Genomic DNA, 15,696 nt, shown 5'->3' on the forward strand with positions numbered 1-15,696 from the left:
GTCAACTGTCTCAAAGCGTCCTTAGAGATAAACTCCCCTCACTGCAGTCTGTTCTTCCAGTACCCTTGAAACGCGTGCGCTCTGCTTTCCGAGCCATTTCGCCTCCTTTGTCCTCCCACAAGCTCTTCTGCTTGCAGTAACTAAGCCATCAGTTGTTTCAGCTGCCATGCTGGATGTTGTGACACCCCTACATGTGTTTTTACTGAAAGATGTGGATCCACCCTCGTAGTACGAAAAGTATTTGATTCTCTGAGTTCATATCCTCTGAGAGGCAGAGAACCGGAGACAAAGCGGAGGAGATTGAGACAAAGATAGAGGGAGACGGTAATAAGGAAGATTAAAAAACTTTACTGTATCTGTGCAGAGTGAGGAATCTTTCTGAGCACCATAACCTGGAAAGATCGAGGATTTATTGCCTCTGCAAAAGAGGTGATTGAAGGAGATGAATTTGTGGGAATTCATTTCTTGACTATATTTACCCATTTTGGTGATTTTATATTAAAAAAGCCTAGAATAAGTCAAGTAATATGAAAAAAATACTCTTTTATACAGATGACAAGCTGATTGTTACTCATGAATAGACTGAACTGACCCTGAAAAACTGTTTTAAGCTAAAAAAGACACAATGGATGATGTGGCTAAGAGTTTATTATTAAATAGGGAAAGGTCTACACACTTGATTTTCACATTTTTAGTGGTCAACAAAACACTGTAAAAATCAAGTTTGTTTTTCTCCTTGGACAAATTTAAAGCTTGTAGAGGTTTGCAACTTCATCTAATGAAAACCTTACAATTTTCTTCCTTCACTGAGAATTACATTAAAACAAGAATAAAATTTCTAAGAAGACTCAAAAACTCATTAATAGCAAATTATTAAAAGAAAAAGCGTAAATTATCAGCTTTTTGTCTGGTCCCATATTAAAATATCAATGTAATTAAATTACCAATGCAAAAAAATAAAAATAAAATAAGACTCAAGACTGAAGAAAGCTTCCATTTACTAAAACATGACGCTCTATTAATGCAGTTTTGCACGTATTTCTGAGGCTCAGCAAAAATTTCCTCAATATTTAAAAGGATCTAGTCAGTTAAAAATGTTGACTATTTCACATTATCAGGCTATTTCCTCCTCAATGTCTGCGCAGAAATACGGGGCCTGACATCATAAAACCATAGACAGTCACAAAACACAGAAAGAATGAAACTATTTGGCCCAAATTAAACCTGAAAAAAAAAAAACATTACTTGCTGGAATGGAATGAAAAACCCAAACACCAGCTGGACTTATTTGCAGACGCATTGGCTAAAAAAAGAAACCGATAACAAAACTGAATGCGTGACGATTCACAGACAGAGGGACCTCACTGCTCAGACACGGACAACTTCCTAAAGCTTAGTCCAAGCAACATACAGACGCATTCTTTCCATCACTTGGAAAAACATCTGGACAATAACGCAAAGTTACTGGCTCCTAAATGTTGCAATATGTTGTAAAAAAACAAAAACATTTTTCAGTTTCAATTCAACTAGTGCAAGGCATATGGAGTTCATACATAGGTTGCCGTTATTTCTGATGATTGTAAATTATGGGTAATGAAAATGTGACATTTTGTTTCTCAGAAAGTCAAAATACTACCTGATTAAAAGTTAAGTGGAAGGAAAAAACAGTGGGATTGAAAAAGGCAGCTTGGAAAAGAAAAGGCAGTTTTGAAACAGTAGTGAAGTAAAGCTCATTTAAAGGTTTGGGATTGATTGATTGAGTAATTCAATCAATCAATCAATCAATCAATCAATCAATCAATCAATCAATCAATCAATCAATCAATCAATCAATCAATCAATCAATCAATCAATCATATTTTTCAATTGCTGACATTTCTTTTAATTAAAAAAGTCATTTTCTGTTTTTCTGAGAAACAAAACGAAGTTTTTAATTGGCTATAAACCCATAAAATCAATAAAAACAAACAAATGAACAAGTTCAACAATAAACAAATTCATGAAACATAATTTTTCGATGACATTCTAACTTATTGGAATACAATCAATCAATCAATCAATCAATCAAGTATAATCAAGTTTACAGAAATACATCTTGTAGCTGTTTGGTGATCAAATCTGGTCAGGCACCATTTGCATTAAGTTTTAATTGTGACAGTTTTAAAAAATGACTGAGGGGCATCAAATGTAATTCCATCCAAAGGCTCTAAGCTCGGGGAGAAGATGTGAAGCAAGGCGGAGTGAGGAATAACAGAAAAACAGAAACAGGAAGGAAAAGACAGAGTGCACTGCTGCCTCCTCATCGCTCAGTAGGAGAAGCAAACTAAAAATAAACCTGCAAGGACACCATATGCTCCTCTATTTCTCAACAACTCTTTATCTTTCCTCTCTTGTACTCTCCCGTACTCTAGTATCTCTCATTTCCTCTGCACTCCTCTTTGTCCCTCTCCTTGATTTCTTTTTATTTCTCAACTCCACAGAGCCGGCTCCGCGGAATATGTACCCTGCTGAGAAACCGAAAATTGATCCCCTTTCATTGATGGGAGGCTAAAAAAAAAAAAACATCCTAAAATGACAGCTGCTTTGAATGTCTAGTAAGGGGATTGGACATCAATGATAAACCGTTCTGCCAATCGACGCCCGGGGAGACGAGCTTCCTCCTGCGACCATCAATCAATCAGCTGATGAAAGTCGATGCTGTTCCGGCCTCCTCGCCGCAGCCAATCCCGACTCTTGTCTGGTGCCCCGGCAACCCAACTTCTGCCGTCCAATCCTGCTACCTGGAAACATAAATTATTCCTTTCTCCCTTTTCTCCAGATGGCGACTACTTGTTTATCTAACCTCTTTGGTTCATTTTGAAAGCGCAGGGTGGGAACATAATAAAGTCTGTTAAGAAAAAAAAAAAGAAAAAAGAAAAAATCTCTCATTTCCTGTGTACGGGATGCTACATCGTTTCCTCTGACGGAGGACCTTCCAGACATAACCGGGTCTTAAAACGACCTCCTTGGGTGAACCCAGATGCTTGTGTATGGTCACAGTATGTAAGTGATGATGATTTATTTTTCCGGTGCGTAGTTATTTCTGTACATTCACAAAAAAATAAAGTCTGGAAGTTGGAATAAAAACCAGCTTATCTGTTCCTGCATGATTTGCTTTGGTTTCGCGTACAAACACGGGCGCCACATGCACAGCGATGACCTTGTGATATCGCGCAGATCAGTGCTGGTTTGTTTACCTTTTGTGACTAGCAGGAATAAAATAATAATAAAAAAAAAAAACATTAAAAAAATAATAAAAAACGGACAATCCAATCATCTCCATGTCCAGTTCCAGTCCTTTGTTTCTGCCTCATCCCCAGTTCCCGCTAAATCCCTCCACAATCCTTTCCTTTCTGCCCTCCAGCACTTCTGCCTCAGCATCCCAATTTCTTTTATGCTGTGATGTTTCAAGCAATTATTCTCCATCCTCTTACTCTATTAAATCTCTCCCCCTTATTGTAGCCTATACGTTTAATCTTCCATTCATCCATCCATCTATTGATCCCTCAGAGCGATTCCACTGAGCCTCTAAAAGCAATAGTTGAAGCGTTCTGAAAAGCTTCAGAAGCTGCAGGGAGCATCTTTTTTTTTTTTTGATGTCGCTTTTGCTGAATGTGTGGATGCTAACAAAGGACGCATTTTGTTTGCTCCGTCGTGCGCTTTATTCCAGCATGATGGAGCAAATATTTTAGTACACTTGAAGTGACGAAAAAATGTTATAAAACTACTCTCTATGTTTTATGACTAATTGGTTTTTATTAAATAAAATTAAAAGGAGAGACATTTTCAACACAGTTAGTTTTTGGAGTGATTTTCACAATCAGCAAGTCTTGCACTAACTCAATATATCCAGGATTTCCTGACTGCTTTAGGCCAAAAGGGTAAACACCCAATAAACATGTTAAATAAATATTAGCAAAACTAATAAAAAATAGATGGTCAGACCGCCGCCAGTCTGGAGAACTAAATTTTCATCAGTGCAGACAAAGCATCTGCGCAGGGCAGCAGTGTTTTGTGAAGTATATTTACAGTATAAATAAGGCGTTTCCATGTTGCAAAGTAACATTTTCTAAAAATAAAAAAATAAATCAGTGGCAGCATCTCTAAGATGGTTATCAAACTGCACATGTTATGATATTAGATACATTTTAAATGCAATCAGGCATAATTTTGTCAGTTTGTTTTATTGATGAGTATTTCATAGACTTTTTACTGAGTTGCCAATGTTGTGTGATTTTTGTAGTTTTTTTTTCCACCTTGCCGCAAGGAACGTGTCCCTAAGGAGACAACAATAAAGCGATATGATCCTGATGAGCTTACTGGTAAAGCTGAAAACCGAAAAAAAAAATTAAAAATGTAAGCCTTTTCTCCGAACCTCCAACTCATAAGTCAGGGTTCAACATGAAGATTTAAGTCATTAAATCTTGTATGTTAGGAAGTTTAACACCCCTTTCCTGGAGATGTTGCTGGGATTAACTCTGGGTACTTTTTGTTTTCTTTCATACAACGTATTCCTCATTTCTTAATCACCAAATAGTTGCAGCAAATAGCCGCTCAAACAGAGTTCAGGATTGATTTCTGGGACTGATATGTTGGATTTTATGGCTCTGTAATCTGAATTGAAATGGTTTCTTCTGAATTGGACTTTCAATCAATTGAATGTATATAATTTGGTGTAATCTGGACATGTTTGTCATGTCTTGATTTTGTTGTGGATCGACGCTGCATAAACTGAAATGAATTGAGTTGAATTGCTTAGTGAAAAAAATCCTCAAAGAAAGCTGCTGAAAAATACAAAATAAAAATAAAAATGACATCAAGCTCTAAAATATACTGTTGCACTGACTCTATACTGACTCTGTTGGTGTCAGCTTTTTTGTAGCAGCACAAGTAACACATCTCCTTCTTTCACAAACCTGCTTTGCTGTAATTGTTACATGGAAAATGATTCAAGCTATATTAAAACATGCTTACGGTGTAATGAGATGCTAACAGTGAATCGCTAATGAAACACTGGAAATCGTTCTTCATTTGCTGTATGTACTGATCATGTACAGCCTCTTCTCCTGACTGCAAACTCACACCAAAAGTTCATTCAATCTTTTTAGCAAGCAAGCAAAAAGGCAGAAAGCAGAAGCTGAAAATTCATCAATTCATCAATGAAGAAAAGACGTCTGAAAATCTGCTTTCACACACATAAAGGGGTCTGAGGTTGCTGTTTGGAACGAGTGATGTGATCATGAAGTCGGCTGTCACCCATGACTCTTGACTCCCAGACCTCCTACACACACACACACACACGCACGCACGCACGCACGCACGCACACACACACACACACACACACAGCATAGTTTAGAGCAATAAGCGTAAAGTGGGGAAGAAAACACACACGGCTGACTGAACGTTGGGTTCAGCTCCTTGGAGTGTTTGGATCTTTTCTCAGCCCTGACACACACATATAATGCCACCGTTGCAGTTACGAAAGAAAGAAAAAAAGTAAATGGTCCTTTAAATCTAATAAGATGTTATTAGCCGACACAGCTGATGAATTGCTGGAAGTAGAGGCTTGACAGATGCTCAGCAGCAGCTATGTTATGTTTACATGCATCAAAAGACTACAGCTGGTACTCATTATTAATTAATCCGCCGAGCATGTTCTCATTTAATCATTTCCCTGTAAAATTACCCAAAATATTTAATTTGCAATTACGTAAAGCTCGAGAAAAACATGCATAGAAATGCAATTTTCTTTGATCACAGCGCTTCTCTGCCATTGCCTTTTTTGGTGCCTTTATCCTCTTCACGTGCGGCAGGCGGTTTCTGTTGCTCAGCATATCCAAGTCTCTGAGAATGCCATTAGTTAATCCTAATAACTACACGCATCATCCTGCGCTGTGTGCTAAAAATCCCTTTGCATGTAACGTTGGCTTAATCCCCTATCCTCAAAAAGCCTCAGCGTGAGGGGAAGGTGCAGAGAAAACAGCGCTCTGGGATCTGCGTGTGAGTATGTGCGCTTCTTTGGGACGTGCGTGCATTTGTTTATCTCCGCGCAGACAGGAAATAATCCTCTAGTGTGCACTAGTGACATCACAATCAAGCACGGCATCTACGACGCGACGTTGGCAACGAACACCATGCCGACTGATCCTTCTTGACAACAGAGCACGTGGGATTAGGAAGGACAGACATGGGGGGAGGCTTGCCGGGCAGCAACTCATCTGTGTGTATAAAAAAAAAAAAACAATAGTAAAAAAAAGAAAAAATATGAGGGCAACGGGACTGGAAGAAACATGAGGGAGAGACAGAGACTGTGTGCTGCTCTGAGCTAAAATTACATCACACCCAGCTGTTACCTACAGAGCTCCCATACTGACAGAGGGGGAGCATGGGATGAAACAGAGCCATCATGAAAAACATCTAAAAGCAGGAAATATATTTATTTTTAGAATGTAAAATAATTACTTATGCGGCTGGTAGAAGTTTTGAAGCTCAACAGCTCTGTCGGCTGTAGCTGTGTGTTGCCTGCTTAGTGCGAATGCTGTTTATCGCTAGTCTGTAAAGTTCTGAAACATTAAAGCTTCCTTAATAAGAGTCACTCTTCAAGTTTCCACACTTTGACAGTTCATATGTTTCGTGACTGGAAATACTCAATAACAGACATGTTTGTCTTTCTCCTGAGTGAGGCAGAAGTGCATGACATTCAGCAACAGGTGGGGGAGGGGACGTAGTGTATTATCCAAACTATTTCCTGGTCATTTTTGTGATTTTTGTGCCTTTACAGTTTCATGCCTGTTCTGATGACCACCAACTCAAAGTAGTTTCTGTAATATTCTGAATGAAGGTATATGACTCCAACAGAAAGGCCTGGCAGACGTGAAGTATTGGTCATTTTAAATATTGTCAATGTATAACTCCAGGGTTTCCCCCAGTGTTTTATAAGTCTGGTGGGCCTCCAGGCTTTACTTGTGCCCCCACCAGACTAAACATTGCTTTATTTATTTAAGACTTATTAAAATGTTTGCATTTTTTAAGATTTTATAGTTGGTGTTCAGGTGTTCAGGTGTTCTTTCAATAATACATAATTATCAAGTGATATTTTCAAATTTCCTGTCAACCTTGAAAATTTTTTAACTCAAAAACACAACGTGCTGCTGGATGAATGACTGACCTTGCACCCAACAACCGGGCTTAGCAAGTTTTCTGGGGGAAACTTTGAACTTTGTGGTATTGAGAATTTTTCTGTCCTTTTTTGTGTGAAAAAGGTGCTATCGCTACAATAAATGCTTTGTAGAGATAATGTCTAAACTAGAACTTGCTTGGCGAATGTTTGGCAACTGACAATTCAAAATATCTTTAATGTTTTGAAAATAGATTACTGTAAGGACATGGGGTTTAAAATATATTATCAGAATGACTAAATTATTTACATAAATCCAATCAGGGGTCATAAAAACGTCTTGGGGATCAGAACAAAAAATAACTGACTGTCGTACACAGTGTAATGTAATATGGCATTAAATTAAATGTTTGATGTTATTCAAGAATTTTCTGACAATTAACTTCGTCATTTATAAAAATAACTGAACTACAAAGAACATTTAAGTGAGGGACATCAGTTTAGGTCCATGGGTGAGTAACGGTATCTTTGCAGGTGCAAAAAAAGAAGCAAAATGGGACAAAGTAGTGACCTATTGACCTTTATATTTTCTCTACAGCTGCAGAAACCTTCAGTCTCATTGACCCTTTTGTTGACAACTTAATTAAAAAAAACAACAAAAAAAACACTTTGCATCATAGAAACATCATTGTGTGAATTTTTGGCTTTTTTAAAACCTTCCCTTTTTAAAACTGCTCTGGTTACCAGTTGCTGCAAGGTCTACAAAAAGCCAACTAGAAACAAGCATCTAATCTTCATTCTTACACAACTTTGAGTTTGATATATATTTTTAAATTACCCAGCATATTTAAGCATAAGCCTTAAGCATGAGCTGAAGGATGATGCAGCGGCTGTCCAACCTGAAGGCACTTTGATCTTTGACTTCATATCAAAGCGTCCTTGGCCTTGGGCGTTGAGCCAAGCGCTCTCCTTCATCTGTTCTGCAGCTTGGGAGTGGACGACAGAGGAGCATTTCTATGACTTACAGCATAAAGAAACAAATGCAGAATGTGTGTGTGTTTGCGTGAGCGAGTAAATATGGCTGGAATGTTAAGTGCTTTGATTGCAAAGCCCAATCACTAATTATTGCTTCCTCTGTTCAGTTTTCAGTATGCAAATTGCAGAGCTTCTTTTGGTGCGGTAATACCACTCCATGATTAGCTTTAATCACGGTTTTAAATAGGGAACAAGAATGCATTTCTATATAAGGATAATAGCTGGAATAGTGTTGATGTTTCACTCATTAATTCTAATTAATATCACGCACTCAGACACTTTTTGGGAATTTGATGTTTGTTGTATTATAAATAAAGTGTTTGAGTGAACCTCCCCTACCCCGACATCCTATATTGTTGATTTATTCATCACTTTTACTTTAAGTTTTTATAAAATCCAAACACAAAAGCAAAATCTTACATGTAAAGTTTTAAAGAATTAAGCGAGCAAAAGATAAAGGTGGTTGAATGAAAACCTCGTAGCTGGAAAACTACTAATGCAGTGCCCAAAAAAAAAAAAAAGAAATCTAGCAGTAAAACTTAATATCTGTATCAGATTGCTGGCACATGAAACCCTGTTATAATCAGCCTCTCTATGCAACGCTGGTTACTAGGAAAATGACTATATGGATCAGTGAACAGTGAGGATAGAGCGAGAGCATGTTCGCATTTGGCAATGGAGGCCAGGCATTGCAGAACTGCATGCATTATGGGATGTTTTCACAAGAGAGTAGGTTGTAGCAGCTCTGTATTAATATTGCATAGGAAGGCTGGAAGAGAGGTTGACTGTGTGTTTGTTGGATTGCACTGAAAGGAATGCAGGGAGTGAGTCTTAGCTCTCAACGATTGCTGCTGCTTCTCCCTCCTAAAAGACATCCACAGAGCTGAAAGCAACACAATACACCCTGTATGGTGTGTGAGCTTTGCTTTGGCTGAAATTAGAAGCAACTCCCTTTTTACTTTGAGGTTAAAGCTTGTTTGACGCAGAACAAAACATGGACTAACAGCCATCAAATTACGTTTTATAAATGGTGCTGTGGCTGTGAAGCCATCAACATCACACTTAGCTTGCTAACTTAGATCACCTCAGACGCTAAAGAGTTAAGGTTGTCATTGGGTGATGAAAATCACGTCATTTTGTTCTCTGCTTCATGTCGTCTGCCGAACCCTTCGCCCCACTTTGCATTCACAACCATGGTGTGATTGGTCATATTTCGCGGGCGCGTTTGTAGGGACAGCAATGTTGTCTTGCTCTGACCACCCAACTTGGAGAAGTTGAGCAGTCGGAGAGTAGAGTAGATAGTTTTGAGGAACAATTGTCAGGGATTACACTGAACTCCCCCTGTTTGGTTCTGGTCCGATGCTCAGTAAGTGGGATGTGTTGATTGTGAGTCATCTTTACCTTAATGGTCTGAATTGCAGCTCTGGTAAATGAGGTAGGTCTCATTTACCTACAGAAATGACCATACCGTATGAGTAACTGGTGAAATAAGATTGGGCCCGACCGCATTGGCTTTATTTGCAACATTAATGTGCTCTACTGATATCCGTCGGTGTGATCAGTCCATTTAAAATCCTTGCATAAACATCTTGCCTCGTGTTTAAAATTCTGTCAAGTTCCTCACTTCTAATTCCACTGCCTTGTATTCAACAGCTCCCCTCTCATCTCTGCTCTCCTCGTCAAATATTTTTACTCCCCGCTATGCAGCTCGCTCAGTCTTCCCGTCTCCGGCTGTCTCTCCTGTGAGCTCTTCAAGCTCCAATATTTGTCTAGAGATACTCTGCCATTGTCTCTCATCATCTCTTACACTCTCTGTTATCCCTGCTGCTTTCTGCTAGTCAATTCATCCGGTTTTTTTTTGTTTGTTTTTTTCCTTTTTAACTTCTGTCCCTGAATCCTTATGACTGACAGCTCTGTCTCAGTTTTGACTCGGTAGTGATCATGCGTCCTCTTGCCTTGCCTCTGGACTGTGGGTCAGGATGGCTTCCATAATGTCGCAAAGACATAATTAGAAACAAACTGTTTTTAAAATCTGAAAGAGTTTTAACTTTAAAATGGATGTGAGACATTGAACATTGGATGTTCTTGTGCTTTTGAATGAATAACACATTTCAGAGGGTGATGTGGCACAGTTTGCATAGATTCACACACTGATCCAGAGATCTGCTGGAGTTCAAGCTGCTCAACCTGCTATCCAGACCTCTGCTACGGCTCCCTGACAAGCTGAAATGCTCTGAAGACAACCGGTTGGTCAGGGCAGAGGTTTGAGGTCAGCATACAGTCAGAGGTAATAAGTTTAGCTCAGCAGAGGAAGTGCCTCAACAAAGCAGACCACCGCATCCAAAGTTCAGCAGCAGACCTACCCCCTGCAACAGCATCAGGCGATACAGCAAAGCTTCAAGCCCCACGGGAGCAATCAGACCAAACAAAACTGGATTTAGAACAGAGATACATTTCTCAGGGTTTTTCTTTCACATTTCCATCTTTCACAGTCATCTGTTTATTCAAATATAAGTTGCAATAAGAAATTAAAAAATACTTTTTTTTATAACTTTAAGCTTGAGTGGTCAATCAGTTTTCACATTAAGAGCATCTCAAATTAGCAATCAGTGGGGTTATATCAGCTAGCATGAGTTATCCAGGAGTTTTCATGTGTTTTTTTCCAATGAAAAAATGTTTCTTCTTTTTGCTTCAACTCTGAGCTTCCAAAATTTTCCATTCAGATGAAGATTGAAACAAGGGAATAACATAAAATACATTTTCTGTAGTAAATTCAGCCTTCCTGTTATGTGCTGGAAATCTTGTTCTCCCTTGTTTTCTTGGAGCTTGATTGAACATGTTAAACAAAAAATGGTAACTTTGAGTTTTCCTCCAGCAGTGACACATTCTGAATGATAAAGTATTGTTATCTCCACATAATGTGCTTAATGTTTGTAAAAACTAGCCGTACTCAGGTCAGGGCAAATCCAACTTAACGTTTCAGTCAATGGATCCTATTTTTACATTTACATATTTTTGAGAAGTTTGTTATATACAACTAACATTTTGTATAAAATCCAGGTGAATTATTTGATGTAAATTAAATTCAACACTACCTACCGTCATGGTTGGGGTTTCCCAGCGTCCACGGTTCATCAGAGTCAAAGTGGGTGTCTCCTCCTATTCCAGGCCCCGGGAAGTAAGCGTGGGCAAGGAAGCCGCCCTCTCCGTCAAAGGGGGAGCTGTCGCCATGGAAACCCGAAGCAAAGATGATGGTGATGTCCACGTCTTTCTTGGTCCTCTCCAGTTCGCTATAGGGCACGGCCTCGAAGCGCAGCGGCGTCACGCTCTGCCACACGTCAAAGGCTCGCCGAATGGCGTCGTGGGTCTCGTCGGCGCCCACTTTGGGTGTCACGTTCTTTATGCTGCCAGGACATGAAATAAAAACCCAAGAGGTTAGCATAAGAGACACTACGATGTTAGAATCATGCTTCCCCTGGGCTATGTTACTGGAATAAGGTACGTCCTGGTTTTTAAAAAAAAATCCGATGTAGCAAAACTAAAGACAGTCATTTTGAAGAAACTGAAAGAAAAATGGCAATTATGTCCCATGAGAGTTGGAAAAAAAAAAAAAAAAAAATCAATACAAAAATACCGCAACCATGTTTTTTTTCTCCACAAAGGCTGTCAACTTTTACGCAATAATGAATGCAATTAATCTAAAAAGTTTAACGCATTAATCTTACATAATGCAGTTTAATCGCAATACCCGTCTTGACCTAAAAGCCTCTCTCTTACGGAGGGTTACGTAGTTCGAAGCAGTTCGGTCTCGTACTGCGGTCAACAATGCAGAGTGGCAAACACGAGTGAAAGAGAAAAGATGATGTCAAAACAAAATGACTGCTGTTAAACCTTCCTGAATATGAAAACCAGAAAAACTGAGTCAATAAAACATTTCCTTAAGTATTTTTTAGAAAACATGCAATTTTGCATTTCAAACTTACAAAGTTGAACTTAGTGATTAATCATGATTAATCACAGCGCTAGTGTTGTATTAATATTATACATTTTTTAATCGAATGACATCACTAGTTTTTACTCAAAGCTATGATGCCCATTTCTAACACATCGGACGAGGACCAAGAAAGAACACCGGTGCTTCTCAATGCCCCTGTACTTCAACTTCGTCTCATGATTCAGAAGAATCTAAAAATAAATAAATAAGTACTGTCGTTATCCCTGCTTGGTGCTATTTTACGCTCATCCGGCTCGCCAGCAGAGAGCTAAATGGAGCGATTTGTGAAAGAACGCAGCTGAGCTCTCCCCTGCCGGCTTTGAGCTGCTGCAGGTGTGCTAAGGACGAGACAATTTCCTGCCACTGGAATTTATTTTCTAATTAAGGATTATCAACAGCCCACTGCCTGCTGAGAACTCCAGTCTGGTTCAGGCAATGAGGAAAAAGTTCTCACCAGTTTATTCGCTGCGAAAATATCCCAGTATCATGCTCTATTAAATAGAGTTTTTTTTTGTTTTTTTTTCTCCCAATGTATGGATAGCCGTGGTTTACATCACAGGCCTGGTTTGTGTCTCTTACATGGCGGACGTCTGGGGGAAAGCAGGGTGGCTGATGTTCAGCCGATAAGCACAGCAGGGATAAAAAAAAGCGTTCAGCTAAACAGCGGTGCGCCAGATGCTTTCTCCCGCCACCGTCTTCACGTTACAGCCTCTCGAGTTTATTCAAGATCTCGCCGTTTTTCTCTTTCCTTCCCACGTGTCTTCTTTGTGTACACTCTGCCACCTCTTTGCTTTTGTTCCCATTTTTTCTCCCCCAACTCTTCACAGTGTCTGCGTTTGCCTGTCAAGCTGTCATTTCCCATGATAGCAGTAAATATTATCAGAAAAGTCTTTGTCTACCGCTGGAAGGCACATTTACATGCTGAGTATTTGCAATTCGTGTTAGCTGACGCTCTCCTCTTGGCTCCATCTCTAAATAGGGATATTTTAAGGCGGATTATTAACTCGAAAAAGCACGGGGATGAATCAGCGGCACTGTCCTCTGAAAATGCCCTAATTGCTACACCCAAATGATAAGCTTATTTAAAATATTCACTTTTCAAAACGGGTAGACTCACATAGACGCTTCTACTTTTCTTAACTTACAATTCATCTCAAGTAGCAGACATTAACTCAGACATTTAATTATTTGCATGATTACCCGTCACATATTAGAGAACATACAAAAGAAAGAATCATTTTCTCCTGACTATGAACTTAAATGTTTCACATTTCTAACTCAGTTTAAAAAAAAATGCCATCAACACTCTGAAGTTAAGGTTTAGCATAACTGGACAGTAGGGGTGTAGCAGTGTCTGTATGCACACTGAGTCATCTCGATGCAGACGTCATTCATGGGTGCAGGTGTGTCATTCACCAGCCTGAGGTTATCACCGCTGTCATCCAGGACAGGACACACACTTCCGCCTCTGTGGCATCGTTTTTAGAGTGATTACAGAGAACGAGGCCACTGGATTTTTTCACAGCAAAACCAGTATAAGTTAGTAATGTTGGCATTCAGTCAGGAAATCTGTGATACGGCAGCAGCAACAGCGCAGAGAGAGATGAACTGACAAGTTTTAAGCTTGGTCAGGTGATCAGCTGATTGAAAACAAAACCGCGTGTCTTTTTCTTGATTAGTGAACGCACAATAGCTATCCGCTACCGTGTTGCCATGACAACAGAAGCGACCCAACACAACATATTTCTCTTGGTAGCTTTATGTTTATTATTAATTATAACTCAATCATTAAATAATTATAAGAAGCTCATCTGTTAACCTTTGTTAAACTCCCAGGATCAAACTAATTTAAGTCTGAGTGACCTTTAAGGTGATTTTGTCCAGGCATGGACGAAAAAAAAAAAAAAAAGAAAGAAAGAAATCACCCTGTCAGATATAAATAGGCGCATGGCTGATTATTAGCGATGAAACAATCACCAAAAACTGCAAAGGTGCAAAGGGCCGAGACAAACACCTTAAACTTCACAGGCACAAGTGTTTGCTGGTTAGAGCAGCCGCAAATCATCCCCGCCTGATTCAGACCACATGGGGACTCCGAACAAACGTCCGCTTTGTCTTTTAATGGAGGATCTTCAAGCAGACAGAAACACAAGTGTGATGAGTACATGAAATGCTCTCCAAACCGACACCACCTGACTGCGGCAGACGTGGTAAAACGTACAAGTTCGTTTTCTGAGATGAAATTAAAGAAAAGCTCTTTTTTTGTAGCACCTTGGTGCTCTCCACAAACACTTACTATGTTTAAGAGCCCTTAACAGCAACAGCAACAGCAGACCCTTGAGAATAAAACAAACTAAAAAGCAGATTTCATTTGAGTCTGTGACCCAACTCGCTGTGTGCTCTTCTTTTCATAAGGGCACGGCGGGTAAAGAGAGAACAACACGCAGAGAGAAGCTGCGCAACAATAAATGAGAAGATTCCCAGACTCTGTCGGGCCCATAAAGGATATTAAAACTCCACGGCGCGAAGTGGTGATGCTTCCGGATGCAACACATGTGCTGTAATAGCACCTGCACGCAGGGAGAGCGGCGGGGAGGCCAAAGCTAATTAGTGCCTCCACACAGAGACTCCTGTATGTGGCTACGTAGAAACTGGCACACACCTGGGGTGATCATGCATTTGTTATCCTTTCCAAATGCCAGCAATGTTATTTAAGATTATTTTAAGCTTAAGAGTCGGAAACAGCAAGAGGGAAGTTTTGGGAGGGGAGACTATATGAAGGAAAATTGCTTCCATGCAACCGTCAACATGGGGAGTATCTTAGCGGGGATAGCATTTCTCTTTGTTCCGACTTTTGGTTCATTTTTTGAGAAGATTATCGAATCAAATAGCATAAAAACAGGTGACAAGTCGATTAAAAACAGCCATGTTCAACATTACAAAAGTTTTGTAGACACCAACTGAACTTTTTTCACATTTTGCAGCATTACAACCACAAACGTCAACGTGTTGTACACATCTTCTATGTGATGAAGAAACACGACACAGCCTTTCATTTTGAAGGCGGACACAAAACGAAATAATTGACAATTCATGATCCAAAAACTGTGGCATGCATTTAAATTTAGTTGCATGGAGCCAAGACTTCGTGGCACCACTTTTTTGCTGCAGCTTTAAAATCCTTTGGGGGTATTCCTCTTCGAGCGTTTACGGACCTCTCACAAATTTTCATGACATAAATCCGTGCTTTTCCAGAATTAACTTTCCACGGTATTTGGTTGTTTACTTAAGTCCACTATGAATTTATGACAGTGGGAAGGAGGCTTTAAGTATCTTGTGTAAAAAAAAAAACAGAAATAGGAGGGAAGGACTCAGCTTTAAGCATATAAAATGAAGTCTGGGAACAAAATAATTAATTTGTTCATAACATAATTTTCCTTTTCCTTCCTTGTCCAGGCTTGGAAAAAACAGAAATCCAAATCAGTATGTTTCAGGACTGTCTGTTGACTA

General features: G+C 39.4%; 1 protein-coding gene across 1 annotated transcript in view; it reads right to left on the reverse strand.

The window, feature by feature from the left end:
* The window catches only part of mmp16a (matrix metallopeptidase 16a (membrane-inserted)), a 75,397-nt gene that overhangs the window by 36,450 nt on the left and 23,251 nt on the right, over nucleotides 1-15,696 (reverse strand). Inside the window, exon 4 of the mRNA XM_088001578.1 lies at nucleotides 11,292-11,596. Within this exon, the coding sequence (XP_087857704.1) occupies nucleotides 11,292-11,596 (305 nt within the window). The remainder of the gene's footprint in view (nucleotides 1-11,291; nucleotides 11,597-15,696) is intronic.

Source organism: Poecilia mexicana, unplaced genomic scaffold, assembly GCF_051168715.1.
Source record: "Poecilia mexicana isolate PSO_F unplaced genomic scaffold, ASM5116871v1 scaffold_20, whole genome shotgun sequence".
NCBI classification, from domain to species: domain Eukaryota; kingdom Metazoa; phylum Chordata; class Actinopteri; order Cyprinodontiformes; family Poeciliidae; genus Poecilia; species Poecilia mexicana.